General features: G+C 42.5%; 1 protein-coding gene across 6 annotated transcripts in view; it reads left to right on the forward strand.

Moving 5' to 3' along the window:
- LRBA (LPS responsive beige-like anchor protein) overlaps positions 1-17,064 on the forward strand; it is a 634,310-nt gene that overhangs the window by 610,394 nt on the left and 6,852 nt on the right. For all 6 annotated transcript variants that reach the window (XM_066280997.1, XM_066281009.1, XM_066281017.1 and 3 more), the window contains exons 54-55: positions 13,181-13,282; positions 16,763-16,959. In XM_066280997.1, the coding sequence (XP_066137094.1) occupies positions 13,181-13,282; positions 16,763-16,959 (299 nt within the window). The remainder of the gene's footprint in view (positions 1-13,180; positions 13,283-16,762; positions 16,960-17,064) is intronic.

The raw sequence follows: 17,064 nt of genomic DNA on the forward strand, positions 1-17,064 counted from the left end.
TGACATTTGAAATACTTTAAAATTTTGAAACGATCTTATAAGCAAGATGAAAATTTACAAAATAGTTATTTATCCACCATTTTTATTGTATTAATAGATCATGAATTTAAAGTTAAATGCTTATTAAAAACACGTAAGTACTTAAGTATTTTTAGGTATCTGAGTTTTTTAAAGCCACAGTTGAGTAGCTTTAGAAGCAAATGGTTGCTGACTGAGGTGTTGTATAGATTTGTGTGTGTAGTATTTCGGTGAAGTAGTTTCCATTTTCACATTCTGTTTTTGATTTGATTGAAAGGTGGCATTTTTTTTTCCTTTTTGCAATCAGACATGCTAATCTATGTCAGCTTTCTCCTTTCTGGGAATGGCGTCTGCTGAGAAAAAAAAACCAACTAAGTTTTTCTCATAACACCAGGATTCTGTTCTTTAAGAATATTTCAGCACCGTTAATTAGAGAGAAGGTTTTATTAACCATAAGGCTAGCACTAACAGAGCACAGAGCTGTTTCTAAAGTACTGTATGCCATGGCTGCCCTGCTTTTCTTCTCCGTCCAAAACTTCATTTTGTTATACTCTCATCAATCACTTAAGTCATTACCGTAAATCCTACTGTTGTTAATTTTACTGGTATCACCCTAATGAGACATTCCTGCTATAATTAAAAATGAATTCTAACTTTAAGGCATTCTAAATTTTTTTTAATGAATTTAGAATGATCTTGCCAGATGACCGTAAATACCACTGATATACCTAGACTGCTCATCAAGTCTCTAACAAAAGTAGTATCACTCAGGTATGAATTATTTACTGATTGCCTCTGTGCACATGTCTTATGCATATGTATACCTTGTGCACATATTTGGAAATTATGTTCTTTTTATCATAAAGCCTAATATGTTTTACTGAGGCCACTGATAAATCCTTATTCTTTGTCTTGCCAAAGTAAGGTAGATGTAACACAAACTGTAGGTGTCCTAGAGCACCACCTGCTGGATGGATTTGGGGATTTAATGTTAGGAAATTTGAAAAGTAGTACTTGATAAGACAGGTGTCCTTTGTTGCTAATTGCCTATGATGTATTATTTATGGGTCACAAATGGCAAGACACGTGCCTTTGTGTTGAACCATAAGACTTTTAAGATAACTCACTTTCTTTCTTCTTTTGCTCCATACTGACCTGGATTTGGAACTTGATAATAAATATTTTGTTTAAGGAAAAAGTAAGCAAAATCTATGTGCAATGAAACAAAGCATCTATCGTGAGATACAAATTCTCCTCATTGCAATAAAATATCACTGGATGATATTTTAACTTTCCATTCCTTACATTCACTAGATTCTGAATATGAAAGCAATGCTTGCAACAAGTAGCCTTTTTATACCTGGGATAGGACTTGTGATCTGATATTTTTTTTTTGTCGAGAACAAGTTCTTGTGTCTTCCCAAGAGCTTGTCCACACCGTATTTGTGGTGTGCACTATTGCGTTCACACTAAGTCTGCCCCGTATTTGCGGTGTGCGCTGTTGCGTACACACTAGGACTGCCCCGTATTTGCGGTGTGCGCTGTTGCGTACACACTAGGACTGCCCCGTATTTGCGGTGTGCGCTGTTGCGTACACACTAGGACTGCCCCGTATTTGCGGTGTGCGCTGTTGCGTACACACTAGGACTGACCCGTATTTGCGGTGTGCGCTGTTGTGTACACACTAAGACTGCCCTGTATGGTTTTTTCCTTGAACAATTCATCAAGTAGGGTTTGAAACAATATGTTTGCAGTGTTCAAGTTCAGGTGACATTAAAACTATGTCTATGAAATTCTCCAGAAGGTCCAGGATGTTTAGTGCTCCGTGATGTAATGCAGGCCCTCAAGTTCCAGCAAAACAACTCTGTATTTACTGCTTGTAACTAATAGTAGATGTGGTAAAAGGAATTATATTCATATGGCAAATGAATACAACCTTAATGTGCACCATATGCAGAGTGGTGGGGCGATGGGCCAATATATCACATTTATTTACCTTGTTTAGTTGCAGAGAAAAATGGCTATACCATTCAGCCCGTAGGCTATAGCCATATAAATATGAGAACAGAAGAACTGATGGTTTATGCCCTCAAATTGAAACTGAGTGTCTTCATACTTAGACTTTCATAGTGCCACACCAAAGAAAGTTGTTTTTCTAATACTTTATGCTCAAATAGGAAATTTAATTTCAAACAAGTGCTAGAATTAATCTTAGAAGGTACAGATTCCCTTCAGTCAGCTATTTTGTATACACTCACAAAGAAAATTTGAATGTCTTCTTTCATTTAATTGGGAGAGTATATACTGAAATTGAAAGCTACTTCCTCCCTCCTTTTCAAGCCTAAAAGCGGGATTCTTCTGCTTTTAGAATATTTCATAAGTGCGTGTGTGTGTGACATTATTGTAAAACTACTAAGGATACATTTAATTAATACCTCCTGGAAAAACATATTAGACTGACTTTATCACCTTCCAAAAAGTTGGCTTCATTAGAAAAATTATATGACAGCTTTGTGCATATGTACCTCATATTGTACGTTAGATATTCCTGAGAATTTATGAGAAGAGACCCGTTTTTATATGAAAGTGAGTATTTAAATGCCTCTGTTGATTTCTTTTACAAAGCAGCAATTAGCCTATCTTTTAAAGTAACATTTCTCTCATTCAAATAGGCTGAGACTTCCAATTTTGGATTTGAATGTTTTTAGATAGGAAGAAATACTTAGAAATCATTCTTCTCCTCATGGCTTAGACCTTCATAACTGTTGAGCTTTTTAGCTTTTATTCTTAGTTTGTAACTTTCTCCAACTGAGAGATTGCTTTATTTCCGTGGGGTGAGTGAGGTCAGGATGTTTTCTTTTCTTTTAATTGAGAGATAATTGACATATAACATGATATTAGTTTCAGTTGTGCAACATAATGATTTGGTATTTGTATATATTGCAGAGTGATCACCACAGTATGTTTAGTTAACATCCATCCCTTCACCGTTACACATTTTCTTTTCCTTTCATGAGAACTTTTAAGATCTGCTCTCTTAGCTACTTTAAAATAGACAATTTAGTATTGTTAATTACAGCCACCATGCTGCACATTCCATCTGCAGACGTGTTTATTTTGTACCTCAGCCCATTTCCCCCACCCCGCCTTTGGCAACCACTAATCTGTACTCTGTATCTACACGTTTATTTTTTAAGATTTCACATATAGCCTGACCGGTGGTGGCGCATGGATAGAGCATTGCCCTGGGAGGCAGAGGACCCAAGGTAAAAACCCCGAGGTTGCCAGCTTGAGCATGGGATCACGGACATGGTCCCATGGTCGCTGGCTTGAGCCCAAGGTCACTGGCTCGGCTGGAGCCCCCCCCCCCAAGGCATATATGAAAAAGCAATCAATGAATGACTAAAGAGCTGCAGTAAAGAATTGATGCTTCTCATCTCTCTCCCTTCCTGTGTCTGTCCCTCTCTCTGTCTCTGTCTCTCTCGCTTTAAAAAAAAAAGATTTATTTATTTCTTTTTTTTACAGAGACAGAGAGAGAGTCAGAGAGAGGGATAGACAGGGACAGACAGACAGAAACGGAGAGATGAGAAGCAGTCAATCATCAGTTTCTCATTGCGCATGGCGACACCTTAGTTGTTCATTGATTGCTTTCTCATATGTGCCTTGACCACAGACCTTCAGCAGACCGAGTAACCCCTTGCTGGAGCCAGCAACCTTGGGTCCAAGCTGGTGAGCTTTTTGCTCAAACCAGAATAGCCCACGCTCAAGCTGACAACCTTGGGGTCTCGAACCTGGGTCTTCAGCATCCCAGTCCGACGCTCTATCCACTGCGCCACCGCCTGGTCAGGCAAAAGTTTTTACGTATTAGTTTGGTTCTATGGTATTTGTCTTTTTCTACCCGATTTACTTAGCACAATGCCCAGGTCTATCCTTGTCTCAAATGACAAGATTTCCTTTTCCTTTTTTTTTTAATTGTCAAACAATACTCCATCTTCTGTATAAACCACATTTTCTTTATCCATTTGTGCATCACTGAACACTCAGGTTGTTTCCATGTTTTGACCATTGTAAATCATACTGCATTGAAGATGGGGGTGCAGACATTTTTTCAAGTTAGTGTTTTTGTTTCCTTTGAATAAATACCCAGAAGTAGAATTGCTGGATCATGTGGCAGTTCTATTTTTAATTTTTTGAGGAATCTGCATACTGTTTTCCACAGTGGCTGCACCAGTCTGCATTCCCACCAGCAGTGCAGGAGGGTTCCCTTTTCTCCACACCCTCGCCAGCACTTGTCACTTCCTGTCTTTTTGATGATAGCCATTGTATCAAGTGGAAGGTAATATCTCATTGTGGTTTTTATTTGCATTTCCCTGATGATCAGTGAAGTGAAACACATGTTATCTACCTGTAGGCCATCTGTATGTTTTCTTTAGAAAAATCTATTCAAATCCTCTGCTTATTTTTAACCAAATTGCATTTTTGTCTGTTTGTTTTGTTTTGCCATTGAGTTGTATGAGTTCTTTATATATTCTGGATAATAACCCCTTCTCAGATATATGGTTAGCAAACATCTTCTCTCGTTCTCCAGGTTGCTCTTTCATTTTATTGACGGTTTCCCTTACTGGGCAGCTTTTCCATTTTATTTAGGGCCATTTGTTCATTTTTTGCTTTGCCTTTGCTTTTGGGGTCAAATCCAGAATGTTTCTAATAGCTAAAAATGTGAAAATTCTCTATAGCTCTCACTAGTGCCTTATTTACATATTTTAAACAAAGGAAACTTAAAAATGTCAAGGAGAACCTATTACAGAGAATTTTTTGTGACTTCAGAATTTAGGATAGATAAAAATAGTTTTTGATTTTTAATTTTGATTTAATTGTTCATAAAAATCACCTTAATGTGCACACCAACAAGTATGAATAAGATCCTATTTCAGTAACTGTTCTATCTGCATTCTTTATTGGAGGCAGAATTTTATACTGTTTATGTTACTTGACACCCATCTGCAGCTACAGAAGCTGTCAATGAATTAGAGCCCAAAGTCTCAAGAATCTAGGAGGAAAGAAGTACATCAGTTAAGTTTGATATATGCACATAATGAAATACTGGGTAGCCACGAACACATTTGGATTTGTGATACTGACATGGAGGGATAGGCTGTCTGTGTCATGTAAAAGAGCAGTAACTACATGTATAATATGATCTATTTTAAATATCTACGTCTGTGTGTATGCCTTGTATTCTCTGTATATTGGTGCACAGAAGAAAGTCTGGGATCATAGCCAGCAAAATGTTAGCAATGGTAATTTATAGATAGTGGACTCTGGACGCAGTTTTTCATTTTATTCTTTACAATTTACTAATTTATTTTAAAGCTTTCTAATAAGCATGTGTTACTTTGATAATCAGAGATACGAAAGATATTTTATTTGGAAGGAGAAATACCTAATTCCTGCAATGTACCTTCACCTCCTGCTCTACGCTTCTAGATATTAGTACAGTAGTTGCAGAATTTATATGGATGTCAAATAAGGTTGGAAGGTCTAAGAAAAGGACAAATGAGAAAAATCAAACTATAATTTCTAGAAATTAAGGTTTATTTTCTCCTTGACCCCCCCCAAAATATATGAGGACCATCTCTGATTGATGTTTATGCAGCACAGAATCAGACATTATACTTGTGCTGGAAAGAGTGACTACACCAGCGGGTGAGAGTGAGCGTCACACTGCTGCCGGATGACGCTGCCTAGACGCGCTCCGCCAGGCACCCGTCTCTGCACTTGGCACGCTAGCTCATTAATCCTCGGGGTCCTGTGTGGGAGCTACTGCTCCCCTGTCTCGTAGCTGAACTGCAGAGCAGTGAGAAGGACGCCGTTCCTTTTTCCTCCGACTTGGAAGCCCTTGCATCTCATTCTGACTGTGTGGACTTGCCCACGGGGGTCACAAGCGAGCAGCGCTGGAGCCCGACTTCAGTCCAGTGTCCAGGCTAGCGGCTCCCTTCTCAGCCCTGGAACTGCACTGAGTCTGCAGTTTGCTTTAATTGGACTAGCAGCTGTCGACAGTTTGATTCAACCCTGTCACTAAAGCTCTCTGAGTATCTGCAAAGGACAATACAGAGATAATTTTGTTATGCTGTGTTCTATGAAAGTACATGTTATGATAGGATTTTGTACTTTCTAAATATTACAAATTAAGGGTTATATTTTACATAAACAATTTTAGGTCCATATCTACACAAAGCCACTTTCTAATGGAGTCTTAAAGGATGATTCCATTGTCATAAACATATATACATAAACTACATATCACATAATATTAGAATTAATAATATTAGAGGAAAGCCACCAAAATGTACTATCTGATGGTTGCCACACCCTGAATGCAGCTATGGCATTTTTTTCTGTAGTCTATTTGTTTACCCAGTGGTCGGCAAACTCATTAGTCAAAAGAGCCAAAGATCAACAGTACAACGATTGAAATTTCTTTTGAGAGCCAAGTTTTTGTTTTTTTTTTTGTATTTTTCTGAAGCTGGAAACAGGGAGGCAGTCAGACAAGACTCCTGCATGCGCCCGACTGGGATCCACCCGGCACGCCCACCAGGGGGCGATGCTCTGTTGCCACCAGAGCCACTCTAGCGCCTGGGGCAGAGGCCACAGAGCCATCCCTGGCGCCCGGGCCATCTTTTGCTCCAGTGGAGCCTCGCTGCAGGAGGGGAAGAGAAGAGACAGAGAGGAAGGAGAGGGGAGGGTGGAGAAGCAGATGGGCGCCTCTCCTGTGTGCCCTGGCCGGGAATCGAACCCGGACTTCCGCACGCCAGGCCAACACTCTACCACTGAGCCAACCAGCCAGGACCAGAGCCAAATTTTTTTAATTTTTTTATTTTTTTTAATTTTTAAATTCATTTTAGAGAGGAGAGAGAAAGGGAGAGAGAGAGACAGAGAGGGAGAGAAAGAGGAGAGAGAGAAGGTGGGGAGGAGCTGGAAGCATCAACTCCCATATGTGCCTTGACCAGGCAAGCCCAGGATTTCGAACTGGCGACCTCAGCATTTCCAGGTCGATGCTTTATCCACTGCGCCACCACAGGTCAGGCCAGAGCCAAATTTTTTAAACTTAAACTATATAGGTAGGTACATTCCTTATCAAGGTAGCGCCCGCACATGGTATTTTGTGGAAGAGCCACACTCAAGGGGCCAAAGAGCTGCATGTGGCTCATGAGCTACAGTTTGCCGACCACTGGTTTAACTAAACTAACACTTCTTTTTCACCAAAGAGACCACAACAAACGGAAAGAAGGGGGAAGGATTGGTGGGGATAGAATGAATAGAACAAATTTCAAATAGCTTTTCCTTGCAGAATTAAAACATAGTGTTATAATGCCCATTGAAAAATTAGGAAGTACAGAGAACAGACCCACAGCTGTTAGAGGGGATACGGGTTGGGAGGCTGGGTGCAAAAGCCAAAAGAGAAGCAACCTCATAGACACAGACTACTATATGGTGAGTACCAGCAGGCAGGGAGGCAGGGAGGTAGACGAGAGTAAAGGGGGGTCAATAGCGATGGAAGGAGACTTGACTTTGGGTGGCGAACACACAACACAACATACAGATGATGCACTAGAGAACTGTATACTTGAAACATATAATTTTATCAACCAATGTCATCCCAATGAAGTCAATAAAATTTTTAAGAAAGAAAAAGAAAAATTAGAAAGTTAATGGGACAGATTTAAGAAACATTTAGCTAACCTCATTTTCACTTTAGAAAAGTCATTGAATTTCTTGATTTACCATTATGGTGAACCACATGAGAAAACTTGGTATTCAATTTTTACATGATTTCTTTTTCTTAATGAATGCTCTCAAGTTACCAAAATGTACTTAAAATGGGAAAAACATGTGAAAAACAGAAGTATCCATCTTTAGAAAATGACTGGCATATAACATATAAAAGATTTAAAAAAAACTATATATACTTAATAACTTATGTGTTTAGAGTTCTTAAATAAAGCTGTCTTCTTTGAGAATGAGTACTTTATTGGAACGATTTCTTTTTAACAAAGCTAGGTCTCATATACCCAAGAAATCATATGGTATTAGATTTTAGTAATGTGGAAAATTATCAGTTGTTTTTATTTGAGGTCTTTATTAGTTGTTGTTAAATATTAATTGTGTGTAAAAATTCAGCTGTAATAAAAAAATTCAGCTGTAATAAATTGTTTAGGTTTCTATAATAGTCAGTATAACTTTTGTACCTTTCCAATTACAGATACATATAATATACAGATTTGTGGGAAGGTCAACAAATCCTGATGCGGTGAACATTTAAAATCAAGTCACTTACAAATACAAGGTGCATTTCATTCCCCGCCTTCCTTCCACAGTGCAATGTACGTGATGTACGCCCGATAAATGTTACTACGGGAGTAAACAAATGGGAAATGTTCGGTTCTGGCCCAGAAATCTTCTAAACTGAGCATTAATTGGAAGAATTAATTTTATTTCTACAAAACTAAGAACAGAGAAAAGTTGAACTGCATTTCATTTTATAATTGGTGCTTCAAAATATTTCAGCTGCTAATGAGAACTCTGCAATGCATTGTAAAGTCATTTAAGTTTTATAAGACTGAGGAGACGATGCCAGAAATACCAAGAACTTCATTCAGTTTTTAAAATGTAACTCAAAATTTGCCAGAAATATGTGTCAGGTCTATTTTTATCTGGATTATTAATCCCCTTTACCTTAATAGAGACAGAGCTTTTCCCATTAGATATTTATGAGCAAGATACTAAAGAAATTACCATTTCCTCTTCCAGGTATAACTTTAAGTGGTTTAGAGTCCATGTGGGCACCAAAGAAACACATTTAATAAAAATATTTGTTATTCTGCCTAATGGTGTAAAATATTTCGCCTAATATTTTAAAACACAGATCCAGTATAACTGCTAAGTGGGCATTACGGAGACTGGTGCTGCTTTAATGCAGGGTGGGCCATCACAAAGCCTGTGTAAGCTGGTATTGTGTGCCGAGAAAGGCCTCTGTAGGAGCTGGTGGGTCCTGGTATTCGTGGCAGGGCCTGGCCTGGCTTTAATCTCCTCTGACTTGATCATCTTCCTTTAAGGCCCTCCATAAAGATGCACCGAGTATCCCTTTCAGCCTTTGGTTAGGATTTGCATCAGTAGTCATAAACCCGCTCTCGGGACAAAGACATCCTTCCCTTTGAAGTAACTGCTCAAGCTTTTCAAAGCAGTCCAAGAGTCTATCCTCTTTCTCTTTTTATTTCTCTTTAAGATGAGTCTGAAGTACAGCCCCTTAAACTAGCAGCAAGATAAATTTTTCTCTCAGCTTCACTGAAAGACATGACGGTTTTTCAAGCACTGAGACTTTAAAAGGTTCTTAGGGGAATCTGTCCTGCGTTTGGTAGATCCTGCTATCTCTGAAAGCAAAAGTAAGTGACTTCTTGTATCCATTAACTACTGCAAATTTTTATCAAAGAATTAGCCTGATATTTTCCAGAAAACTTTTTCCCCTCTGTTCTTTATTTGGTTTGGAGACTTCAATGAGAGATAGTGATAACTTCTGGGGTCTTTGAAAAAGTATTACTGGCCAGCATTGTCTTCTTCGAACTGATTACCCCCCTGGGTATTAACTCTGTGGGCTGACAGGTAGTTGGGAGGGGCTGGTCTAGGTGAGTGCTGCAAAGGGCATGAGTTATATGTTCCTGGATTTTGTTTCTAGACTTCACAAGCAGAAATGGATACAGATATGTAGGGTTCTGCCTTTCCTTTCTGTGGGAGGTTACTGCTTCGGCTGTGGGACCCAGGGTGATGTGTAACCGTGTGACTGCAGAGAAATAGATTCTGAGAGTCACATCCGAATCCCATCTTCTGTCCCTGATTAGGCCCTCGGCCCTTAGTGATTTCATTCTAAGTACGTCCCGAAATACCTTGTTGAGCTTAAACAGTGTGGACCTGTTGGGTTTAATTCCCATATCACATAATTCTATTTGCTATTGAGAAATATTAATATTTAGAACATTTGGTTTCTGGGCATTTATAAAAATTCAAGTATTTATTTTGAACAGATTTTTTTGATAAAAAAAATATAAAGAACACTGAATCTACACAGCGTGTAATAAGGGAATACAGTGGTCAGTCTTTAACCAAGACTGGAAACAGCTTTTCTTAGAGGAAATGATATTTCTCCTTATATTGTTGTGCAGATTTTTAAAGGCCATTAATGTGTGTTTCCTAAAGGGAGGGAAGTAACACACTCTTTTTATTGGAAACCCAGTGAGTGTTGTGAAACCAGTTACCTGAAAAGAACCCAACGATTATAAGTCTACCCTTATGCTTTTAATTTGTTGTTTTTTTCTTTCCTTTTTTTTTTTCTTTTCTGTATTTCCTAAACTGTCTGACCTGCTTCCTGGGTTAGAGGACATTCTGCCAAATTTTTAAGCCAAAGTCCTCGCACTGAACAGTTCTTTATTAGGGATTGGGCCCTAGGAAAAGAAAAATCTCTATTCAGTTTTGAAATTACATAGCATGTGTGGGTCTTCTGATTTGTGGAGGGAGAAATGGTTGGTACAGTGTGGATTACTGGAAACTAGGGTTTTGCAAGTAAAGCATATTTATTAAAATTTTGAGTTTACAAAAAGGAATGCTGATACTTATACCTTAACCCATTACTTACGGGTTTAATCATGAGGCTTCCTGAACTCTTCACTTTGTAGTCATAGAAAATTCTCAGTAGTTTAACTATTTTCCATTAAAGAAATACAGTTGACGGCAGTCAGCTCACTTCCTCCCCACGTTCCTGAGAAAATACTCTTAGACCTAGGAAACAGAAAGCTAGCACTGACATGCTTAAGTGACAGTGTTCGCGGGGGCTGCCATTATCCACGTGTCCGGGATTTACCCTGGCTTCACTTCGATTGTTTTAGTCGCCATCGTGTTCCTTCAAACCGTCCTTTTCCGCTTAGGAATCCCTAGACCATCCAAATAAAAACCCAGATCCGCCCCTACCCCCCATAAAATGGTTAAACAGAAAAGGAACAATCACTGAAAATGTATGCCTGAGATCTTAATGATTTTAATTCTTGATTTCAAACAAGTTGCTGATATAATCAGACATCGATTTCTAAAATAACTTTGTAGGTATTTTTGTGGGAAGTGGAGCATCTCGGGAAAGGGGGAACCACGAGTGAGGACCAAAGTATTGGCAACCTTTAAAATGTAACACCTCTTTTTCACTTTTGTAGCAAGACTTATATCTAACATCTAAAATTAAGTAGCCCAGATCGGCTTAAATTATGTGTGTTTTTTTCTTAGAAAAATTACTCAAATTTGTGTACTGTTTAATGGGGGGGGGGTGCTCTCACAAGAGGAACTTCCAAACAAATTGTCTGTTTAGAAAATGTCAAGTAAACTTTGTAATTGAGGTAGGTAGATTTTCCTCCCAAAAGAAGTTTTTAAGGTTGGGATCAGATGAAACCAGCCTTCTTATTCCCCCACCCCTTTGCCTTGTCATGGGTCTTTTGAAGTCCCCTTTGTCACTAAGCATGGCGGCCACCCCATGGTCTCGCCGCACGCAGCATTAGCACAGCCAGTGTGGTGCCCTCTACTGAACTCCCCCTCAGAAGTGCCACTGTCACCGAGAGCCAGGAAGGACTCTGCAGACACAGCTGGGCACCGTGTCCCCAGCGACACGTTGTAGTTGTAAGAGCTGGCCTTGAGGTCCCTGCAGGCACCAGCGAAGTGTCATCCCAGCAGAGGCCCCTGCCCCACTTTTGGGAACGGATCTCTGTGCATTCTGTAAAAACTCAACCCCTCCACCCCCACCGAAAAACAGGCCTGCACATATATTTCACATGAAATTCCAGAGAACTCACTGACCCTTCATGAAAAACCACTGCTTTGGACCTAAATTCTTTTGCCTTCCCAAGGACAGTAGGTCTCTGCTGGCCCTTCCCCGACCTTCCCGGTCTCTGCTCAGTGTTTGACTGTTCCAAGGACAGCCAGTGTCTGCGGTTAGGCTGACCAGTTATTCTTTACCACAGAGTTCCACAGCTGGGCAGTGACCTGCTTTCTGGGCACATTGTTCCCCTCCTAGATTACACAGTTCATTTATCAGTAATAGTACAAAACCAGGCCAGATCAAGGGAATCTAAGAATGCTAACAGTCCTGCTCCCTAGTCCCGTCTATAAAGGCTTTTTGTGTCTTGGTCTTAGTGACTATAACAGTAAAGGACTAGTGTAAAGTGGTGTTATTCGGGCTAAGGACGGAATTCAGTTTATCTTTGTGGCTTGGCACGAATCAAGCCACAAAGACAGCCCATTCCAGTTCAGCTTTTCTGTGCCGGGGCCAGTCACGTGTGAGTTCCCATCAGCCAATCACGGTTTTCTCTCTGGTTTGGGAGCGAGGTGCAGGATAGCCCCTCCTCCCTGTGAAAATCCTCTGGAACAGCCCTCTGGTCCGGGTGTTCCTCCTCTGCCCTCCCCCTTACCCCTCCCCTCATTTTCAAAGTACTTTCAGTAGAATTACATGTAACGGCTGTTTTCTCTTTGTTCTTGGAATGAATCATAGAGATAGAGTGAGATTTATATATCAGGAAAATATTTATATATAAGCTTAGTAAAGACAATAGATATTTAAGAGAGGTGCTGTGTTGAGACGTCATGAGTCCTAGCTCAGTCTGACTTAGCTATAAGAGAGGGCTCAGTGGCCCACTGGGAGGGTGGGGGGCAAGGGGGAGAGAAGGTGGCTGCTTCTCTTTGAAATGTGAATCAGGCCTAAATCCCTACTTTTATAGTTGTCCCTCCATAAATCATCTAATCAAGGGGCTTCTATTTGTATTGGGAAAGTTTCTGAGGCATTTTATAATGCAGACTTCTGACTTCTTTTACTCGGAGGCTTCAGCCATGGCTGCTTGATAATCATGTAAGGATTAAAACTACAACAACACGTGGTCCTCAAACTATAACATATATTTTGGATCTAGTTCTAAAATAGGGTTTCTGGACAAATTCTCAAACTATTAGTAAAAGATTTAGACATTATGGGCGTTAGAAACAAGTTGCTGATTATTTAACCTGAGTAGAGAGAGGTATTCCCCCGCATGAACTTGAATGAATTTGTCCTTTTTATCTGTTTGTTTTTTTCCTACAGGTGGGACCACCACGCCCCGGGCCATTTTGACAGGCCATGACTATGAAATCACGTGCGCTGCCGTCTGTGCCGAGCTCGGCTTGGTATTGAGTGGTTCTACAGGTAAAGCTGTGGTACTTTCCCACAACATCTGCCTTGTTTGGTTCCGTTCAGTGGTGGCACTAGCCCATCAGGTCCTTAGTACTCACACAGGCCCGGTGGCTGCCGTATGGGGCAGCACAGATAGTTCTGTTTCGCTGCAGAAAGTGCTGATGGCATTGCTGCAAGGAGCGAGGCTGGAACCAGGAATGTCTTTATATGTTTGTTTATTCTTCTGCCCTCTGGCTGGGCTGGCTTCCTCCCACTCCTGAGTGGAAGCCCCTGACCCAGTCTGTTCCAACTTCCAAATGTCAGGACTGAGCAGGAGCCTGGTGGCACCAAGAGTAGAGTGGCAAGGTGCCTAAGCTGCTCTGCGTGGAGGTCTGTCCTCAGAGCATCGCAGTCAGGCCGAAGATACCAAGCAAGCTTGCCAAAAGCACCTGCAGCAGACCAGGGTCTGACTGGGAGCCGAGCCGTTTCCATGCCATTGCTTACTCCATTGTCACAGTCTGTGCACCTCGGCCCCCAGCCCTCAGCTGATGTCCGAACACACCGGAAGGTCCCGTCCGGCATGAGCTATAGGTGTACCTCATGGGGTAGCCTAAGGAGTATTTAGGGGAAGCAGAGGGTATTTCAGTCACCTTCTCTGAGTTTTGAACTATGAGACTTAGTCTAGCTAACAAAACTTTAATATTAAATTGTCAAAGGATTGTGTTCAAAAATTTAGCTGGTTGTCTGACCAGGCAGTGGCGCAGTGGATAGAGCATTGGACTGGGACGCAGAGGACCCAGGTTCAAAACCCCAGGGTCTCCGGCTTGAGCACAGGCTCATTTGGCTTGTGTATGGGGTTGCTGGCTTGAGAGTGGGGTCATAGACATGATCTTCTGGTCGTTGGCTTGAAGTCCAAGGTCACTGACTTGATTGAGCAAGGGGTCACTCGCTCTGCTGTAGTGTCCCCCCCCCATCAAGGCACACATGAGAAAGCAATCAATGAACAACTAAGGTGCCGCAATGAAGAATTAATGCTTCTCATCTCTCTTTCTTCCTGTCTGCCCCTCTCTGTCCCTCTGTCTCTCCTCTGTCTTTGTCACACACAAAAAAAATTTAGCCAGACAAAACAATGAAATAGTAATAATGATAACAAAAATTCTATACCAACAGGAATTTTAGCCTTTCACCCAACAGTTTCACACATCCTGAGCTAACATGAGTTTCTGGACTGCGTGTGCTTCCAATTAGATGTGTAAAATGAAGCTATCACATTACAGACTGTTCTAGTTTTGCATGGTGGTTTGGGACCATAAAAATGACTAGACAGGCAAAGCCCATACAAAGTGAGTTTAATAATCAATGGCAAATTTCATGATTGGCCCATGGCCTTTGAAAATTTTTATGGAAACATTAAAAAGTCTTACACATACACATACATATGTGGACATGAAAAAAAATAATAAAACTCATATTTACTTAGGACACTGTAACTTAAGACATTAGCGACGAGGACTCGGGCACTTATTTCTTTGAAGAGTGCTGCTGCCTCCTCTCCACGCTGGACGCGAGCGCCCTGGGCCCTGGCAGCTGGCGTGCTCCTTCAGACCAGCCGCCAGCATTTTAACTTCTGTGCTTTCAGTGTCATGAAAGCCCCCCAGGGTCCCTGTAACGTGAGGTGTCTGCTGGTACGGCTTCTCCGGAGACGCCGCCAGGTTTGTTACAACGACACCCCCCCCCCTTCAGCCTGCAAGTGCCCCTCCCCAATTCCCTCTGACTGCGGAGCTGGTCCCAGCGGTGTGACCCCCCCCCCCCCGGCAGCACTGTCTCTGCCGCCCCATTGTGTCCCATTCAGGTCTCCCTGTCAGTCTCACTGCTCTGCGTCTCCTGACTGCAGTGCCATCTGTGTTGGCCAGCACCCTCTTCTGATTGCCTACAGCTGTCACATGTCACAGTTTTCTCACTGGACACCGGTGGCTGCACAGCTGGACAGTTTGCTGCTGTCTGAGCATGAACTCACACATACACACACGCAGTGACCACTCACTGATAGACCTTGACAGAAGTGACGCGGTTGGTCACCAGTCATGATGCACGTGTTATTTACATAGTGGTCAGTGGGCTGGGGAGCTAGCCTGGCAGTGTGTCCTGTGTGGTTACTGTGACAACTGGAATTGGATCTGCACTATTGAAGGGCTGGCATCCTAGAGAGTGATCCCCGAAAGCCAGGTGTCCTGGTTCTGGGCAGAGCCAGACAGCCTGCATTTGGGAACACTGAAAACTGACCATTCCTGCAGTGCTCCAGAAACACCAAGAGGCTTATTTTCCAAAGGGCGAGCTCTCAGTAGTCCTGGGGGACCAGGTCAGGACTCCGGGTGGCCACAGGTGGTTTAGCCTGGAGAGCCTTCCGGCATATCCTCCAGGTACTCCCTTGTCTGACTCAGACCCCTCCTCCTCACGCAGGCAGTCTGGGTTGCGTGCTCTGCCTTTGCTGTGCACGTGGCAGGTGCTCAGAATTGCAGCGCTCCGATGTCGTGGGCTAGCTGGCCTGTCCTCACCTTCCTCCAGCAGCTCAGCCGGGAGGGGGGAGACATGCTCTTCCTTTGGGGGGTTGCTGGCAGGAAGGAAGTGACTGTTGCTGAGAAGTGGGAAAGGGCCCCTCATGAGCTCTCTTGGGAGGGGGTGGGCCAGCAGGAGCCTGCTTCCCTGTGAGACAGTGAGGGGGGTGGGGACGCAGATCCTCACCAGCTGCCCGGATGAGTTCTCCATGCACGTGCCCAGTGCTGCCGCCACCCTCGGACCAGAGGGTCTGAGTGGGCCTAGGGGCAGCCCCATCCTCCCAGACACTCTTCTAGAACTTGGAGTTTGTGGTGCGTTTTTTGTTTTGTTTGGTGACAGAAGGACAGATAGGAAGGGAGAGAGATGAGAAGCATCAGTTCTTCATTGTGGCTCCTTAGGGTCCTTAGTTGTTCACTGATTGCTTTCTCTTATGTGCCTTGACTGAGGGGCTACAGTAGAGCAAGTGACCCCTTGCTCAAGCCAGCAACATTTGGGCTTGAGCTAGCGACCATGGAGTCATGTCTATGATCCCATGCTCAAGCCAGCGATCCCACCCTCAAGCCAGTGACCTTGGGGTTTTGAACCTGGGTCCTCTGCTTCCCAGTCCGATGGTCCATCCATTGCGCCACCGCCTGGTCAGGCTGTGGTGTTCCTTTCTTAAACCACCCAGTTTTTTAATCACCAATTGGCATAATGAAGTTTATAGGTAACTTCCAGTCCCTTGAGAAGTGAACTTGTATATGGCTCCACTTTCTCCCCTCCCAAAGGAAAGGTGAGGTATGACCAGCATGCCAAGGAAATTTTCAAAATAGCACACATAGAATGTGTCACTTCTAAGGCTTTCTTTCCGGTCATGTGGTTCTGGGATACGCTTTGATCTGTGCTCAGGAATCGGATCACATTTGTCTGTCCCGGTGTGAAAAAAAGAACTTTGCCTTTTTTCTCCTCTCCTTCCAGAAGGACCATGTCTCGTACATTCCATGAATGGAGACTTGCTGAGGACTTTGGAGGGGCCGGAAAACTGCCTGAAACCAAAACTCATTCAGGCTTCCAGAGAGGGTCACTGTGTCATATTCTATGAGAACGGCTCCTTCTGCACATTCAGCGTGAATGGGAAGCTCCAGGCCACCGTGGAAACAGAGGACAACATTCGGGTGAGTGCCCTACAGACTTCTCAGAATTTGAGAGATTTACCTCAGGGTGTGGCAAGGGAGGCAGGCGAGGGTTCGTTCAAGAAACCTCTCTTGGCCCTGGTTGGG

Source organism: Saccopteryx bilineata, chromosome 1 (assembly GCF_036850765.1).
Source record: "Saccopteryx bilineata isolate mSacBil1 chromosome 1, mSacBil1_pri_phased_curated, whole genome shotgun sequence".
Lineage (NCBI taxonomy): Eukaryota > Metazoa > Chordata > Mammalia > Chiroptera > Emballonuridae > Saccopteryx > Saccopteryx bilineata.